The sequence below is a fragment of the Petromyzon marinus genome, chromosome 27 (assembly GCF_048934315.1).
Source record: "Petromyzon marinus isolate PM22_M1 ecotype Great Lakes invasive population chromosome 27, UKy_Petmar_22M1.pri1.0, whole genome shotgun sequence".
Lineage (NCBI taxonomy): Eukaryota > Metazoa > Chordata > Hyperoartia > Petromyzontiformes > Petromyzontidae > Petromyzon > Petromyzon marinus.
In genome coordinates, this window is record NC_133693.1 from 5344953 (window position 1) to 5365124 (window position 20172).

At 47.8% G+C, this 20172-nt stretch overlaps 1 protein-coding gene across 1 annotated transcript in view; it reads left to right on the forward strand.

The window, feature by feature from the left end:
• The first annotated feature begins 5547 nt into the window (after positions 1–5547).
• The window catches only part of LOC116946477 (uncharacterized), a 36889-nt gene continuing 22264 nt past the window's right edge, over positions 5548–20172 (forward strand). The window contains exons 1-2 of the mRNA XM_032961392.2: positions 5548–7103; positions 13198–13365. Coding sequence (XP_032817283.1) covers positions 6645–7103; positions 13198–13365 — 627 coding nt within the window. The 5' untranslated portion in view covers positions 5548–6644. The remainder of the gene's footprint in view (positions 7104–13197; positions 13366–20172) is intronic.

The window sequence follows — 20172 nt, forward strand, 5'->3', positions numbered from 1 at the left end:
GGGGAACCCTATTATTATTTTTTAAAAAAGAAAGACGTGTTTCTCTTCTTGTTATGATGCCCTTCTTCCATCCCTTCTAGACCAGGTAGACTCGGCACTAGAGGCGAGCACGGGAAGCGACAAAGCCGTCCACGTGTCGCTGCCCACATCGCTGCAGCGGTTTGCCCGAGCGCTGTCGGCTGGCTTTTGTCTTCGAGTGTTCGTGCTGCGTTGGCGAGAGGCGGGCATGCGTCGTTAGCAGTGCCGGATTAAGATAGTGCCGGGCCTGTGTGTGTAACTACATGTGTGTGGTCTAAAGTCCATATCTGTGTGTGTGAGTCCGTGTGTGTATGTGCGTGTAAGTCTATGTGTTTCTATGTGTGTTGGTCGATGTCTGTGTGTAAGTCCATGTATGTGTCTGCCTTTTTTCGCCCGGGCAACGCCGGGTACTTACCGCTAGTATGTTATAAAGGGGCCCTAAAATAAATAAAAACACGTAAATAATAAAACACATACATTTTTAACTTGCATAGTAAAGTAATTGTATTTTTGACATTTGTTATACAGCTATATAATTGGACAAATCGATAACTTTAAACACCCAGTCGTTCATAAAAGTTGAAGGCGGTAATAGAGCAAGTGCAGAATCACTGAACCGGAATTAATATCTTGAAAGTGCAGGGCCCGTAGCATATGTAGCTACTTTTGCTACTAGGATAATCCGGCACTGCTTAGAGGGCGGAGGGAAATGGGACAAGTTTGTATTTATTTATATATCCATACGGATGAAGCAAGCTTCAGGAGCCACATGGTGGAGAGGTGAACATGTCTACGCACGACTCAAATTACGCAACGATTGGGAAGTGGGGGTTGGTGGGGTGAGGTGGAGGGTGGTGGCGGTAGCGGGGAATTCATCCACAGGGGCGGAGTGGATTGGTGGGTGGCAGCATCTGCAGGTTCACATTGCTGTGTCCTTTGCACTGGTGAACACATAGGCACGCTGAGCCTCACCTACAGGACACACCTGTAAAAAGAAAATACCCTCCTTTGACAAACAGATCACAAAGACAAAGATCCCCAGTGTAGCCTCAACAGACTGTTGGGGCAAGTGCTGTTAACGAGCACCTATGAATGCCGGGACAGAACACGAGGGGGTGGGTGGCCAACACCACGCCCGGCCGCTTTTGTCTCCCTAGTAATGATGTTTACACACCGCACCAGGGACTCATTTGAGGCTGAGTCGACCTAGGGGAGGCCCAGGACCGATTCAGATAATCGTCACTGGTGTTGGCCGTGAGCGGGAATCGAACCCGGATCGCTAGGTTCGTTACACTACTGCTCCTCACAAACAGAACACACACACGCACACAGGTAAGGATTACCCCGTTAAAAGCCTTGCAGACTTTGCTAATGCTGCTGGTGGGAAATTATTAAATGCCAGCACGGTACACAATAGTGTGGTCAGGCCAGTCATCGCTATGTCGGAATGCTTTCGTGATCTCACTTGAGGCTGAGTGGACCTAGGAGTGAAATTCGAATGGACATTCATACTGACGTACGTATCCATGAATAGATCTGATATCAACTACGATGAAGATGCCCTTCTTTCATCATTTCAGACAAATAATACCACGACAGAATATTGAGACTCCGAGAGAGAGAGTGATGTTAGCGAACATCTACTCAGACCATGCCCGGCTATCTCTGTATCCGCTGTGCGGATGTTGTCTGATCACATCAGGAACTGTACTCGATTATGGCTGGGTCGACCTGGCGGAGGCCGAACGGTAGGTTTAGAAACTACTTGGCAATTATATTTTCCACGACCAAGGAATGGAACCCAGGTTTTCAGGATTGTAGCGCAGTGCGCTAGATAATCGACCTGCCACCGCTGCCCAACACACACTACAGGTACACGCACACCAAAGACAAAGATCCCCCGTATAGCCTTGAACAGACTTGAGGTAAGTACTGCTAGCGAGCACATATGAAGACCGGCACGGCACACGAGGGGAGTCACCGGCACCACGCCCAGCCGCCTTTATCTCCCCAGTGGCGATGTTTTTTACACACTGCACAAGATACTCATTTGAGACTGAGTCGACCTAGAGGAGGCTCGGGACCGTTTCAGATAATCGTCACTGGTGTTGACCATGCGTGCGAATCGAACCCAGGTCACGACGACTACCCATAAATGTGAGTACAACAACCGCCATTCGGCACGAAGTTGCGATGACGTCACCACGGCGCTTGTGCCAGGCTATGTGCACGTTAAGACCACGTGAAGTGTCAAACGCCCATCGTGCAGGTCACGGGACAGACCCAGGTGCCATGGGTTGACTGCCCGAGATGACTGGTATATGCACCACCTGTGCCCCCTACTGGGGCAACTTTCTCTGCTTTCGCCACCCGACGCTCCGCTCATTGTTGTGAGCGTCGCTCCTCTGCCCTGCGATTTTGCTGGAGGGCGACTGCCTCCACCTACCCAACAGCGTCCTTCACGAGCCTCCTCCACAGAGGCCGATCTTAACGCCGCTGGTACTAGTCATCGGCAAGTCCACTCAATTCCGCATCCTCTTGTACCACATCACTCCATCTCTTCTCTAACCCGTGCCGCGCCCGTTTATCCCCCTCTATCACGCCGAACAAAAGCTGTTTGGGCATGCGGTGACTGGGCTTGTGGGCTACATGACCCAGCCAACGCAGCCTTGCCTGCTGGAGGAGCTCACCGATGAGATTTTGTCCAGATCTTTCTAGGATTTGTGAGCGCCTCACACAATAAAGCCTGGTTAAACCCAGGATGGATCCTAGGCAGTTCAGCCTAAATGTTTCAAACTGGCAAAGATGGTCCATTAGGAGGGTCCACGTTTCGCAGTCATAGAGAAGGGAGGGCATAACCGTGGCCAAGAAGACTTGAAGCTTCGTGGGAAGTGACAGACCAGGTAGCTTCCACACAGCGTTACGCAGCTAATGAAAAGATAATGCCGCTCGGCTGATTCGGAGTGAGATCTCTGCTGTCAAACCGGAGCCGGTCATACGCACACTTGCCCAGGTATGGGAAACTCTCCACTCTCTCCACAACTGCCCCATCACCGATTGGGAGTTGTGTGGGTGGGTTGCCCGATGGTACAAAATACCTAGGCAGGTGCTTAGTTTTGGTGGGGCTGATGGTAAGGTCCCACCTCTTAGTGGCACGCTCCAGGTTCAGCAGCAGCGCCTCCCAACTCCTCCTCTGAGTGAGCAGCAATCACCAAATCATCGGCATACATAATATGGTTGACCAATAGGGAGCCATCATTTGACCACATTCGGGCATCGATCAGTTTCCCTTTGTATCGACACCAGATGGAAATTCCTCCGGTGCAGCCATCGAAGGCTTCACGAACTACTTGGTCGAAACAGATGTTAAATAATGTTGGAGCGAGAGAACATCCCTGTCGCACTCCAAGGTGCACAGGGAATGGCTCCGACTCCCGGCCACGTAGTTTTTACCCAGGCCTGCCCACCATCATGAAGATCCTTGATGATTGTGAGCAGAGAGTCAGGGACTCCGAAAGCACGAAGAACAAGAAGTTTGAGTACACACACGCACACACACGAGTGTAAAGACGACTTTGCGGATCAACACAAAGTGCGGTCGGATCTTGCCATTCCACTCGGGAGAGAACAAGCCTCGGGGAGAGTGCGTGGGGGGAGGTGGGGGGCACGGAGATAGATGCCGGTGTCTGCAATACGTCGGCTGACAAATCATTCTTTATTTATAACGTTCGCCAGCCCTCGCCACTCTGTTGTATTTTGACAGAAGGGCGTCGCAGCAACGCAACTTTTTTTTTACAGGAGACTGCCCCCCCCCCCCATTAATCGGGAACGTCGCTCAACGGAGGGCTAACGCCCACCAGCGCAGAACTCGCTAGCGTTGTCGAGTAAGGGGTCGTCCATAAATGACGTCACGCATCTGGGGGGGGGGGTCAGACATTCGTGACGATGTGTGACGAAGGGGGGGGGGGGGTTGAGAAATGTGACGGCACATCAAAATGCGCAACTTTAAATAAATATAGACAACACGTTCTACTTAATTAAATATACTTTTTAATAAATGTTTTCTCCTACAACATCAGAGTGCAGCGCCACATTAAATACGCACTACAATGACAATAGTTTAAAGCGATTTGAAGCATGTTCTATTTTTTGGGGGGGCAGAGCTTTGTGACGTCATATTTGATGGGGGGGGTCTGACTTTTTGTGACGCCGTGTGACGAAGGGGGGGGGGTCAAAAATCGTCCAAAATCGCGTGACGTCATTTATGGACGGCCCCTAAGACAGGAGGCAAACAGCAGAGTGTTTGTGCAGCAGCTCTGAAGAAGAAGGAGCGGGGTGGGGGCAATATATTGCTGGCCTTTCCCTCGATGTACTGACGCCCACGACAGCGTAGTGTGTCGCCAAATTAATCCCTCTGAATGATTAAGAGGTCGGATACAAATTTCAAATGTTTTTTTTACACGCGGTGTAATTTTTTTGCATGAATCATTTTCCCCACTGTGCAAATTTTTTTGCTAATTATAATAAATGTTAATGCCCTACGTTGAGCAACGGTGTTGGTGCAACAACGCTTGACTCAAAAGAAAAGGATGCGTACCTCCATTCAGCCAGAGTCCATGTCTGTCCGGGGTACAAAGTCACAAGGTTATGCGTGGCTTTTAAAAGATTAAAAATCACAGGCCAACATTTTCTGAAAAATCATCACGGGGAAGAGAGGGCAGGGCACGCCCTGGTTACATTTTTCAGGGTTTAAACGAGAAGCAACTTTAGCCTTAATATTGCAAAAAAACATGGTTGGCATGGTGATGAAGTGGTTATATCGCACTGCACTATAAAATTCGGTCACCTGAGTGTGATTCCTGATCATGGCTCACACCACTGGTGAGCGATATCTGAATAACTTCCCCCCCTTCCTCGCCAACCCATATGGACCGGCCTGGTGAGCTATGGTCAAACAACCCACACATATCGTGCGGAGGAGGCATTTATCTAGTGTTGGGTTAATGTTTGTATGATGAGGTGGCGAAATGGTTAACACACTGCACTTTAAACCCAGCGGCTTGAATTCTAATTTTGGCCGTGGTTGATGTCGGTCTGGAACGACATCTGAAACCGTTTCCTTTCCCGCTCGTTATTGGGGCTAAACTGACTGCAATTTGCATGGTGAAGTATGGTCAAACAACACTCATGACCGGCATGCTGTGGGGAAAGCGTTCATCTAGCAGTGGATTAAAAAGTGGCCGCAATTGAAATGTTGAAAAGATATACTGTATTGCAAAAGAGGCTGTTGCGTAGGCTGCATGACACAGGGCAGACCTGACAGCTCGAACATGTGCTGGTGGAGAGGGGAGGAGTTGATGATTGTACATGGTGGTCCAGATGTCTTGTGACCCTAATTTAATTCTCGAAAAAAATCTACGTGGGTACGTGGCTTTACCGAAAGACCTACCAAATATGTAATACACTTTTGCATACCAGTAGGTGTGTTAAACATAAATTAACGAGCAAAGCAAAATAAAATGTTTGGGGAGGAGGGGGGGGGGGTAACAAGACATCTGGACCACCCAATAGTTTGAGGCCAGGCCTTTATGGGTGCATGTTGCACGAAACGTTACGTCTCCGAATGCACGCCTGAAACGGACCGCTCCGAGTCCACCTTCAGCCAACGAGACGCGAGCCCTCCCACGCCCCCACGGGCACACGCGCGCACCCTCGCAAACCGTGAACCACACCTGGGCCACACCTGGTCACGAAACGCGTGCGGTGCTCTGCTGGCAACCCCCCTCTCACCTTCCACCACCCTGACTGTACAACCTTTTGACGGCCGGGATCTTGTCTCTTGCCTACACCACAATCTTCCCCGCCCCACGTCAGGATGGCTTCGGCGGATATTTTCTGCGGTCGTAACTGAAGTTGTTGGCAAGAGCCTTGCGCGTGAGGCTCAAACAAGGCACAAACAAAAGGCGCGGTCGAGTCCCATCGGTTTAACTATATATTTATTTTAATGTTGCAAAAAAATAGAACTCGTACCCTTGCACATTATAATGAAACCCGTAGAAGCGGGGTATGTAGTGTTTTTATTATTATTATTTTAACATCATACACACTGCTCACATTGTTTGAAGTAAAACAGAGAGAAGCAGGCGTTGTCACATTTTGCGGCACATAACAGGGCGTGTTCCGCGCTGAAACTGGCAGATATAATTACGCGCCCGTCTACCCCCGCGGGTAACTTTGAACGAATACCTCTTGCCTGTCCAGACTGGTTCGCCTGCTTCAAGATCCACAGTGCAGGTGTGGTCACGCTCTCCTCCTGCCCCAACACTTTGGATTACGAGACGCAGCGGCGGTGGCGCTAATCAGGCTGCTCACGGACAACACGGCCGCCGCCAGCCACTTCGGAAAAAAGGCACCAAGCTCAAACCGTCGGAACCTGGCCGGTTTACTCTGCGCGTAACCCCGGCACGCGTTCCTCCGTAGCATGAGCATCGTGCGCGCAACGTTCGCGAGCGCGCCTCCTTGTTTCATCTCAGAGAGACTCCGCGCGGCCGCAGAGAGAGAGGCGCGGAGCTGCCGTGAGCGATTAGAGCCACTCGCGCCTGACGCCCCCGAACCAAGCAGCCACCATGGCTCGGATGTCGCAGAGTTCAGATTTCAACGAGGGCCTGCGGCCAGAGGACTACGTGGAGCCCCACTACAAGGAGTCGTACCGGCTGGCGGTGGACGCGCTGGTGGAGCGCGGCGACGATGCCTACAATGAGTTCCTTAAGCGCGAGGGCACCATCGGGTTCCTGTCGCCCGCCGAGATGGAGCACATCCAGTCGCGCTTGCTGCTGCCCAAGGTGTCCGAGCGCGACGGGGCCGCCTCCGACCTTACCGACGGAGCAGCGGACGACTCCTCCTCGGGGACCTACTGGCCCATGATGTCCGACACATCGGTGCCCGAGCTGGACCTCGGCTGGCCGCTGGTGCAGCCGCACAACCGAGGCCAGACCAACGTGACGCTCTACTTGCACCCGCCGCTCGGCGATGGGGTGCCCACCATCAAGCAGGTGGTGCGCAAGATGGTGCAACAGGCAACGCAGGTGAGAGGAGGGCCGGTGTGGACGCTGTGTGTGTGTCTTTTTTTGTTGTTGCAGTGATCATCTTCTTTCGTACGTTTGTATGTCTGTTGAACTTCTGTCGCACCGTACGTTGCCAACCGTGCACAATCGGAGGTGCGGGGGAAGGACAACAAACTAACACACTAAGAGCGGTTGTAAAGAAGTGAGCTTTCAATCTAGATTTAATAGTGCACCGCTTCAGCGGCTTCCTAATATCGGAAGAGCGTTCCAGACGGCCGCAGAAGCGCATCTTAAAGCGAGCGATGCAGTGACCGTCTTTATTCGATAGCCAGTCAAAAGCCACTGCGAGGATGATCGGAGTTCGCGTATATTGATTGGGCAACGGTTACATGTTCATGTTGAGATTGGTGAGTGAGCCTGTGGATGTCTTGTGGTGTGGCAGTCGAATCCCAGAGAGGTGAGGGCCACAGACAACATTACTTTCATTGTGTGTGTTTAGTTTGTTGTCCTTCCCCTGCACCTCCAATTATCACGCTCGGCTACGTACGGCGCGAAAGAAGTGTAACATACACATGGCTTCAGGAGTCGCCTTCTGAATACCTACAATGCCGACTGCAAATGATCGCAAAGATGTGAGCCAATAAATATTTAGTTTTTTTTTTACCTAGGAATGCCTCAATGAGTCCCAAGGCATTAATGATGCTCTTAGTTGATATAAAGTACAGCATTTGACAAATTCACGTTTTGCATTGTGGGATTTTTCTTTTTCATTTGCGTAGAAGACATCCACATCAGCCGTGCGATGTTCTGATGCAGTTCAATACAGACCTTTATTTGTGATGTAAACGATGCAGTTTCTCATGGTGCGTTTCTGCATGGGAATTTAATCGTTTGGTTTGAAACTACGTGGTCTGTGCGTTATTTTTAATTGATAAGGGTTTGTTTGATTTCCGTTGTTTAATTGAGAAACGCAACCTGCTTGTATGTCTATGCAACACAGTTCATTTGTCAACTTCAAATGTTCCAGGTTACTCGGAGCCCTAAGGGTGAAGGGCGATCTGTAGCTACAAGTTGGTCTGTACCCTCTAGCGTTGTCTCTGCTCTGAAGAAGGGCCCCACTGCCCAAAAAGCCAATGCAGTATACATTTTTCTGTCAGAATGTTTTAATTCAGCTCGAGCGCTTACTGTTATTGAACATTAATATAGATTGATTAAATTACAAGCCCTTTGTAAATCACTGCAGGATGATGCAGGATGAAGGCCTGCCCATTGGGTGTCGGTAATGGGGGTTGTTTGACCATACTTCGTAACACTAGCCAGTGATGTTAGCTGTGGCCAGTATTTTGACTTGGGGGGCCCAGGTTCGTGGTACAATGTGCTAACCACTGCACCGCCGCTCCACCCCGCCACTGAACATAGCACAAGGCAAAAACTAAAATTTTCAGGAAAGTCCCACCGAGAGTTTGGTTGGGGTCATGGATGAAAAAAATATTTTATGTGTAGGGGCCTTGGTTTGTGTAGAAAGACTAGTGTTTTTTTAAAAGAAGGTCCTTCCTTCCACGTGAAAATATTGAAAACGTGAATTGCCCAGCTATCTCAATTAAGAGCACTGAATATGTTGAGACACATCGAGGCATTTCCTGGGTAAATATATTATTATTGAACAAGTTGCTTGAAATTATCAAGTGTTGCACAATGGTGCCACACTTCACATTGCTGTGGTATTTGAGTAGCGGTGGATAAAATGTACAACACAGCAGACGGTTCGTGTGAATGTTATACTCACCATTGCAGTACTACAGTCACATATCCGTTGAACACGTAGGCTTTCGCGACCAATATTATCCGTAAAATAAAGATTTTTGGGTTAGATCGCTTTTGGCGTTCTCTGGTCTGACACTGGTGAGACCGGACCCTAAAGAAGGCTGTCTCTGGTGTAGACCAATCAGTTTGAGAGACAATGCCATATATTATAAGATCATGTGTTGGCTGCATGTTCATCACAAGCACGTGTGGTTAATGCAGACTTGATTCATTGCAAAAGGTTTATATTTGGTGTTTGAAAATCTTAATACCTCCTGTTTTATTGCCAGAAAGGGTAAAACCTATTCTTATTTTTTCATTAATATAAATTTGTCGTTTAACCAGCCAATGTGTAATGTTCGTCATGTAAACAAAACGTGGCCAATTCATTACTAGTACAGCACACCGGTGTGTTGGTGTTGGCGAGTACAAATCTAAATGTTGTGGGTTCACTCTCCAACACACCGGTGTGCTGTACTAGTAACGAATTGGCGTGTTTTGTTTACGTGACAAACCTTACTCATTGGCTGTGTCGGGTGGTGGCGGGTATAACGACACATTTATATTTACGCGATCTAACCAAAAAAACTATTATCACATATCTGACTCGCTGGGGACTGAGGCATAGCTGGCGGATATGTGAAAAAGGGACGGTTGTGTGAATATCTGTAAAAATAAATGATAGTTACACCGTGCACCAATATGTTGCTGGCCAAAATTATAGTGCAAACATCTTTAAACACGGGGAAATGCTTTACTACGATGATCACTAGGTGTAATAACCGTAATACCGTACTCGGTTCTGCTTGCTTCACGGCGGATGTTAAAGATCTCCCGATGTCACTCGTGGTCCAAATTTTGCCAAATTCGAAAATTACATCGCAGATGGTCATTCAATTGGGAACATACGGAGCCATCGCACCCTACTGACGGACTGATGCCCATTGTCAAGCACAGGTGCCGAGTCACCTTGTGCCCAAAGAGGGGGGGTGCACTTTCGAATGTGTTGAGGTGAGATGTGATGCACCCTGAGAGGGTCCCCGGCAATATGGAGCACCATATCAGAAACAAGTCATCATCGTTATTCATTAGTATAGAAGTGTATATGTGCGCTCTGAGGATTATCATTGACTGTGTGTGTGTGTGAGGTCTGATTTGTGAACACCTACAAAAAATGACAGTTATCTCATGCACAAATACTGTATTGGGTGTGGGGCAGTTAATTGATCGGGGCGGGTTTTCAATGGTTGGCTATGCTGTACAATTCTGGGCCCGAATGGAAAATTACGCATGCACAAGTACTCGTACATGCTATGGCTTTTGTTCGTTATTGTTATATAGTCAGCAATTAATTGATCAAATATCTCGATAACTTATGGCCCTTTGCCAATTCACTAATGCGGTATCGATTATCGTGCTTCTTTGGCCATATTTCATCCTGGTGAGTGTGGGATGCTGAAGAGCAGTTCAGATGCCACTCATCACTGATGTCAGCCGTGGTCAGGAGTCTAACTCGGGTCACGACCACTCAACCCCAATGGTGACAATAAGTGTCTCAAAAATACAACTCACCAGATAGGTGGTGCATTGGTTAAAGAACGCGGCTCGCAATCGGGACACCTGCGAGTTCAAATCGTTGTTGGGGTTTGACTCAACCAATCATCCGTCCAGAGTTGGTAAAATGAGTACCGCTTTGTGGGAAGTCATGAATAGTTGTCTTATTCATAGACTCGCCCCTCCCATGGAATGTGGAATATCCACCACTGGCTGTGGGGCTGTTCATTTGAGCTGAGCATCACATTGATATTATGAAAAATAAGAATCGGTTTTACCCTTTCTGGCAATAAAACAGGAGGTGTTAAGAAGTTCAAACAGCAAAGAGAAAACTTTTGCAAGGAATCAAGTTACTGCATTACCCACACACGGTACTTGTGGTGAACATGCAAAACAAACATGGCTCTGATAATAGATGGGCATTGCCTTTGAAGCTGATTGGCCTGCACCAGAGACAGCCTTCTTCATGGCCTAGTCCCACTACCGGTGTCAGACCAGAGAACGCCAAAAGGCGCACAGTACAAAGGCAATGCCACACGTATCAGAGCATTCATAGCTCGGGGAACTGGCAAAAATAGGTCCCATTATATGACATTGATACTTTGACCTTATTAACAAATGCCTGAAGAACATGCAATATCGTGCAGGTGTTAAGGGATAACTTAATTTACGTAAAATCTTGACTTAAAGCTTGAATTAAAGCTTTCGTTATTATTTTTCTATCTACGTGACTTTACCGAAAGACACAAAACGTTTAAATTACGTTGCAAATCATAAAATCTCGATTTAAAACTCATTTCTTTTTCACTGATTTTTGTGTTTAGTTTGTTGTCCTTCTCCCGCACCTCCGATTAGCACAGTTGGCTTTGTACTGTGCGGAAGAAGCTCACCATACATACGTACAAAAATAGCTGTTATCTTGTATGTAAGGCCTATGCTGTCTAAATCAGGTTTGAAGCTTCTATAGTCATGAAAAATTACTTTAAAATCACTGTCATGGGTCCTCCGATGACACCACCCCAGTGCCATTGCATGAGAAAGTACGGGAGTGACACTGCAGTGGCGGTGGCAGTGCGCACTTGCGATCCGGTCCTTTGGAGCCGGGGTTTGTTGATCACCGTAGAGGTTTCTGAAACTTCCAAAGCCTCTGGGCTGAGAGGTGGCCAAGAGATAACAGTCAAGGAAATGGGTTTTCGAGCACGTCTGTATTGAGATTAAGAGTGTTTTTAACCCCATGCGTCTGTGGATTTTCTCCGGATGCACCAGTTTCCTGCCACAGGTAAATCTCTGCTTTAAAAGGAATTGGGCAAATGTATGAACATTAAATACATTATTTTTGCGATGCTGCGGCGGCGTGGGCAGTGTTGCAGGAGCACAATTAACAAAAACAACTGAACACATTTAAGGCGGTGTCATTTATTTTTTCAACGGACGAAAACGAGCCACGAGACTCAGTTGTGCTTTTCCACAACATATAAATATATTGCATTCATTACACAATTATTTTCCAATTTGTGCTATCGCTGGTTGCGTCATTAGACGAACAATATCCATTGGTAACCCCTGCAACCGAGCTACTCGGCATCCTGTGTGAGTGAACAGCTTCAGCCAACAATGCGAGAGGACTACATTTGCAGTCGTGCCTCTTCACGCTCTGCCAACAATGTTGGTCCCATGTCAATCAAGCCAACATTTTTAATTTCCAGCACTGCAAGATATAGGCAGATTGAATGATGGGTTTGTTTGAGCCGAGACCATCAACTCTTTACAACTGAGAAACCCGGATTCGAACGCAGCGTCTCAGAGATGCCTGGTCAGTGCTCTGACCCCTGAGCCACCCGGTTATCTCAACAACATCATCATCATCAGTTATTGTCTATCCACTGCTTAATGAAGATGAAGGCTTCCCCACACCATCGATATCCCTCAACGTTCCAGTACTGCGACCATCCATCTCCCACCCTTGCACATGAGCAGACCTCATAGCTTCATCTTTGCCGTGGCCATCCCCTCTACTTTGGCTGCCATTCCGTCCACCAGTCCTAGTCCACGGGCCGTCATCCTGTCGAGCAACGTGTCCTGCTGAAACCCATGTGCTCAATATAACGTCTCGGATTAGTCACCGTTCCCTGAACCCACGTGTTCGTCTTCCTGCCTCTCAGCGTAACTGCAAGCATTCATTTCTAAAAACAACCTCTTTGCACAATATCCATTCTCTGCAAGCTTTCAGTTTCCTCCGTTAACATCGATGGTTCTGATCTGTACACTCGTAGGTGGCAAAACGCATTTTATTCGACAAAAATTAAAACACTTTCTGGGGACAAACGCCCGTTGGAAAGCGTTCCTCAAACCACGCGCGTGCATTGTTTTCCCTCCTTATGAGCGTAAGCCAGTGTTCTTCATTGCTACGGCCCGCGGGCCGCTAGCGGCCCCTCGTGACCTTCAGAGCAGTCCCTGACGTAGGGCCCCCGACAAAACACAAATGGTGAAAACACCGCCCCATCATCATCGTCATGCTGCGAAACCCCCCCCCCCCCCACAATGGTTTCAAATGCTCTCACACCGATGTTTTATCGGCAAAAATGGGTCCCCCTCGAAAAATGAGTGAAGAACACTGACACATGCGCACTTTGTTTTTGCGCTGCGTTACATTAGCAACGACGATAACAATAAACAACTTAAGTTTTCTCCGGCACATTTCGCACGACGCCTCAAGCATTTCGCCCCCCCCTTCGACCCTCCGCGCGTCGTGCCGCAGGTCATCGGCGTCGTCATGGACGTCTTCTCGGATGTGGACATCTTCAAGGACCTGCTGGATGCCGCCACCTTCCGACACGTTCCCGTCTACATCGTCCTAGACGACGTCAACTTCTCCGTCTTCCGCGACATGTGTGACCGCTTCGGCGTCCGCATGGACAAGCTCGAGGTAAACTATGAAACTATAACTGTCGGATAAAGGGCCTTATTGGCTCTCCAGACTGTTGGTTGTTCAGCAGCATTTGTTCAAGCGAGGAAAGTCACGGATCAGTTTCAGAGAGTCGGGCCTGTTAAACAAATTAGCCTTATGGCGGGACCCCGGGGTCCCATAAGCCCATGGCTCTCGCATAAACTGCATTACGACGTCATTTAATGTCTGTCGAAGGCGAACGATACGGCGATCTGTTCCTCTCGACGAGCTCTGCACGATGCGCTAATCAAAGTTTAAAAGTTTTGTTTCTTCTGCGCATTCGTCCTCGCTGCTGCGCTTGGACGGCACGACAACAGAACGATCCGCGCCAGGCGGGTCGTGGCGTTTATGCGCGCGGTGGGACGGAGTCGCCAAAAATAAAAAAATAAAAATAATTACGATTTTGACTTCTGTTTATTCGAGACCCCGGGGTCCCGCGAAAAGGTTCAAATGCCACTGGCGTACCCGGTGTTCTTGGCAGGAGAAAGGATGGGGTCCTGTTCAAGGCGAACGGCAATAAGCAAAGAGAATTACATATAAACTAAAACTAGACTATTTTATTTTATTTTACCAAGTAAGGCCCCCACTGAGTTATAAAGCTCTTTTTCAGAAGCAACCTGGCCACAAGTGAGGGCTCAACGAAGTCGCTTATTACGTGGAAATGTATAGCCGCCACATACTCGAAACGCACAGCCGCCACATACTCGAAACGCACTTCGATTCTCAATGTGGAGAGAAAAAACGGGAGGTGCCCGGAGAAAAATCCACGCGGCCACGGGGAGAACACGCACACTCCAAATATATAGACGTCAGCGTCAGGATCGAACCCACAACCTCCTGCATGCCAGGCGAGGGAGTTAACATCTCGCAAGGTATGACGGTGACCCAATATGGCACAGACCGCCAAACTTTTGTAATCGGCTTAGGGTTTCATCATTTCGGTGACGTTGCTGCTGCTGCTGCTGCTGTGTTGCACACGTAACAAACAAACAAAAACACCCTATTCGTCAACAACACTGTGGCCTTCAAATTAAAACAAATCTGTAATAGGTGACATTACGATAAACCAAACAAAAACACCCTATTCGTCAACAACACTGTGGCCTTCAAATTAAAACAAATCTGTAATAGGTGACATTACGATAAACCAGTGGTAGATGTTGGTTCGGGGTAGAGCTGAGCTGTCTGATCGTATAACTAATCGATTTCTTACGATTATCGGTCCAATTATCCAAAATTTAGATAGTTGTGGAAAGAAAGTCTCACCACAATTTTGTTGTCGTTCCCCCGCACCTCCAATTATCACGGATGGCTATGTACGGTGCAAAGGAAGTTCAACTTGCATACATACTCACGTGCTGCTGGACGAGAGGTGATGGGAGGGGACTTAGTGATGCCGTTGGCAACATCAGCGATGTCACGCTGGCTGTGGCTTGGCTTGTAGGGGCCTTTTGTCGGCTTTGGGAGGAAGAATGTGGGAGTGGCTGCCATGTTTTCAAGGGACTCAAAATCGCACGACCGCACTAAAGTAGTTGGTTCACATTTTTTCGCCGATTAATCGAGACAAATTTGCCAAATTGTTCCAGCTCTGGTTAGGGGTGACTTTTTTTTCATTTTGTTGACCATTGCAATAACTTTCACGTGTTCTGTATATTACCGGCAACGATCAGAAGCGTGAACATTGGACGAAATAAATGGTGCAAAAAAGCTAAACAGTGCACAAGGAATGATGTGGAGGTGCATGCTTGGAGAGACAAGAAGATGAACGCATGCACGAGAGAATATTGTACGCGCAAGTTATAGACAGCATATCGACAGCGAGGGAAAGTAAGTGGGCTTTGGCAGGACACGTCACTTGAAAGCGATGATGCCTGGTGGTCGAGACTAACGGCGGATTGGCAGACAAAGGAGGGAACCGCCCTGATGGTGGTTCCCCCATGAAGACGGGAGCGACGGATTGTTGCATCGCTGAACCTTGAGGGATGGCGATAGCTTAGGGAGGCCTTCATCCAGCAGTGGATAAATCGTGGCTGATGGCAATGAATGATGATGAGCGTGTATCAACGCATGCAATGTCTCATTCAGGGTGCGGCCGCAGTCTCTGCGAGTGGCTTTTGACAACGGGGGGGGGGGGGGAGGACGAGTTCGCTGGGTTTATCCCAGCACTGCAGAATGCAATCGGTCACCTACCTTTTAAAGTCTTGGCGAGGAGGTGTGGCGTTCTCCTTTTCAAATGGCCATTTCTCAACGTTTCCCACTGTCGCAGGATTTGGCTTTGGTTTCCTCCTCCTCCCCTCCTCCCAGAAAATCAGTAGGAAATGGCTGCTTGCATTAATCTCAATAAAACCGCACCAGGGATCAAATAAATTCGGTAAGGTGCCGTTGGCCTGTTCAACTACCTGCAGTAAATGATCATAAACAAAATTAATAAGCAGACAACACACCTCCGTTCTATGTGTGTGTGTGCGCGTATCTTTCCACGTGAAAAGTTAAATCATTATTTGACACATCCCATCGGCCATGTGGTCTTCTCGTCGTGATTTTTTTTTCTCCCAGCGGCGTTGTATTATTACGGGAAAACCTCCGGACCGGTTTTGGCAATCAATGATTCATCAGCAGAGTCAGGCAATTACTTCTTAAACCAATGCTGATGAACTGCCCGACGTTTATGGGCAAGGACCCCCCCCCCCCCTATTAGATATAGGCCCGAGTTCAATGCAAAACTCTATAATACACAATACAAAGTAAGCATTCGCGTCTTTGTGAAAAATGTAAACTTTGTCTGCTTATTTACTTTGCTCGGTATGTTCTCCACAATGATGTTATGGTATTATTATTATTATCCCTTTCCAGTGTGTCTTTGGGGCATACCACGCGTCCTTCGGCGCGTTGTCCGACGTTTCGGTTCCACGTGCTTGTCGGGAGGAGCATGTTAAGTTTGTAGACCACTCTTGCTTCCGCGAAAGCTCCCAGAGCACGCGGAGCGAAACGAGACGCGGTACGAGCCCAAGTCACCTCGGAGAGCTGCACAAGTGCAAAAAAACCGGTAGCCGTATTGTCAAAATGTTTATTTAATTTTACAGTACTTACATATTTCGTTTAAGAGGGAAGGAAGTAACACCAAGCTTGAGGAGAGAAATCCGTCCATCTGTACATTTTTTTTTTATCTCGCGCGTGATTTTGTAGCTTGGACGAGGAATATGCGACAGACATTCGGCACACGCAAAAAGGAGGCAAACAGGTTTTTAGGGGATTGTTGTATTTGTTTTTGTTGTATTGCAAATAGCGCAGCGTTGAGAGAAGTGGAGAGTTTTTGAACCTGAGAAGATCGTTCCCAAGGCGACGCATTAATTTGCGCCCCGAGACGTTGTGCTGTTGCTTAAGGCGAAGGGCATTTCAGGGGTATTGCTCTCGTGACCCACATGGCGTGGTGATGCCTTCATCCAGCAGTGTATTGAAAGAACAGATGTCAGAATCAGAATATGTCTTTGTGCTGGAGGAATCCGATGAGCTATGAAGCTCGTTTTCACAGATGTCCATTGGGGGCACGGGGTCAGAACGTTGCAACAACAAACAGTACACAGACACGATAGGAGTGCAAAGTATAGGATATGTGAACGAATCACTTAAAAATATACAAATAAAAATAAAACTATGAAAAAATAGGACGAGGGTTTACCCTTTCTGGCAATAAAACAGGTGTTAAGATGTTCAAACACCAAATGAACATCTTAACACATACTCTTTGGTTCTTTCGGTAAAATCACGTAGTTAGAAATAAAATAAAACAAATGTTATTTATTGTATTTTTGTTTTATTTTATTTATAACTACGTGACTTTACCGAAAGAACCAAAGAGTATGGATTCCTGCAGTCATGAAAGCTTCAAATCAAGATCTTAACACCTGTTTTATTGGCAAAAAGGGTAAACACCCTATTCTGATTTTTTCACATTTTGATACTGGCAAAAAGGTCCCATTTCGGGGCTTTGATGATAAGTGTCTCTGTTCTGAAGCAATTTATAAAAGTGGGTATTTGGGAGGCAATGCTGGGATTGTAAACTAAACTATTAAAACATTTGTTCTTCATCTTACCAGGTGAAGCCCACTGAACTATGCGTGCGTACTCCAAATGTGGGATCCTGCCAAGGTGTAAGGTGTAATGGTGAGCACGCTAGACAATCAAATGGTATCGGCTTCATTCTCCCAGGTGAAACAATGGGGCACATTTCTTAAATTCCACCCCCCTCCCTCCCCACCGCCTCCGATCACCCAGCAGTAGAATTCGATACACTGCAGTTATTAAACACACAGGTCCCGTGTGGAGGGTTAGAGTGTGGGTACTCCTCACCTCTTACAACATCTCTGACCAGTGTGGAAGAGTAGGCCAGAACAACCCTCTCGAGGGACTCTCTTGAGCTCTCTTCAATTGAGGCCCTTCCACCAGCAGTGGCATGAGCGAGTGATTGCAGCCCTGCACCTTTCCATTTTCACGACGAGCGTATCCGTCTAGTAATAGGTTTTACCCTTTTAACTGGCACAAAAACTGACGCCTTTATTCAAAGCCTACGTGTTAAACTGACCTTTATTCAAGGCATCATGTTTGCAATAACCACAACACAAGCAGTCAAAATGCAAACAAAAGAGACAACTCTGATAATAATATGCACTGTCCTTGAATTTGATTGGTCCACACCCAAGACGGATTTTCTTAGAGCCTAGTCTCCACTGGTGTTGGACCAGATGACGCCAAAAGGCATTTTGACTGCTTGTGTTGTGGTTATTGCAAACATGATGCCTTGAATAAATGTGTCAGTTTTTGTGCCAGTTAAAAGGGTAAAACCTATTCCTATATCTTGTTACTGGCAAAGGAGGTCTCATAATGTAAGAGCGTATCCATCGTCGCGCATTTCAAATGCCGTGCGTACCGGGGTGCAAAACAGGCTGTTTAAGTGCAGCTTCAGACTCTCGAGCCTCTGCAGGACACTACGAGCGGTGGCTTCGATATTACAGTCACCGACGCCGTGAAATTGTTTCTGCACAAACAACGAACGTAAAATTAACCTCGTAAGTTGAGGGTCAGCTCGCCGCACTGCAGCTCATTTTCCGGCCGTGCCGAGTGGTTTCCTTACGGCTGCGCGCGGTGCGTTTATGTGCCCGAGTGCGCTCTCTCGCAAGCGGCGCGGTGGCGGGATGTCAACTCCCTCGCCGGGTATGCAGGAGGTCGTGGGTTCCACCCTCCACATTTACAAAACACGCGTTTCGAGTATTTGGCTGCTGTACATTTCCACGTTAATGAGCCACTTTTGCTGAGATATCAAATGTGATAGCCAGGATGCTTCCGAAGAAGAGCTACGTCGTAGCTCAGCGGGCCTTACCTGGCAAAATATAAAAAAAACAGTTTAGTTTGTTTTACATTCCTTTACGTAAGCTTTCACGTGTTGAACGGTTTTCTTTCTGTCCGGGCGTTCTCGAACAGAGACCGGGCCATTGTGGCGTCACGCACGCCAGTCGCGCACACTTAGCACGTTTACACGACACGACACGCTTGTGGACGCCCGCGACGATAGCGCGCACCGCGACCGGGCGATAGCGCGTTCCCTACCACGTTTCAAGAGGTCCGCAGGTCGCCCCCCGGTCGCCCCGGTTAATATGATGGGCGTATTGACCGTCTTGCTTTCACGGTGAACGTCACAGATTACCCCCCCCCCTCCCCCGGCCCCCCTCGTGATGGTATTCGAAAAAAAATCGGCGTGGCCCGCGTGTGCCGGAGTCGCAGCCCTAAAGTTTGCCGAGGCGTGAACATCACTCGCAAGTTCACCTCCCTTGGCAAACTTTGGTCCCCGTTCCTGTGAAACTGCTGCGCACTTTGCTCGCCTGTGAGATTTAACACACACAAAAAAAATCCGTCGTCACAGCCTTTGTCGTGACAGCCTTTGCGCAAAAAGGACGGCACGAATACTCGGTGAACTCATGATTTCATTTGATTCACCCACTACCACATGCCGTGATTTTCATCGAATATTACTGGAGGCACATTTCCTCGTTGAACGGCACAGAACCAATGTGTCTTCGTGCCGGCAGTGCCACGATTTCGGACGCACATTTGAGACACTTTAAAGAATCTGGGTTATCATTAAGCGTTAAACAGACAAGGGGGGGTGGCTCTACATTTTGGAAGGGTGCCTCCACGCCCTGGCAACCCTTTGATCAACGTGGACGTTCTTCGACAGAGTAAGCCCCTGAATAGCGACACAACATTACACTGACGTTTCATTCGTAGCCCCCTTTACAGACAGATAGATGGACGGATGGATGGACGGACAGAGCGAATGCATGAGCACCTTTTCAACCTTTGTCGGGAAAAAAAGCGTGAACACGGCAGCGGTGGCCCAAATACATTTCGGAAGGGCTCCCGTGCACGCCGGGCGCAATGTGAGAATGTTAAAGACGGCAGTCATCGTTTGGGTCTGGTTACGGGAGGGAGTGGGGGGGCAGAGAGAGGCGGTAGGATAGGAGACAGAGGAAAAGAAACGAACTCCACACGAGGGCTGAACGATTTGGGGAAAATATCTAATTGCGATTTTTCTGACAGATATTGCGATTTGATGTGCGATTACAAGTCAAGCTTCAGTTCAATATTCACTCTGTAATATATTTAAATCATGTGATGGAGCGTTACCGCATGATACCACCAAAATATTAACTGCTCTATATATTCTAATGCAAGAATGAGAACTTAAAATATATTAATTGCTTCAAACATTTATTTATAAAATGTTTTAAT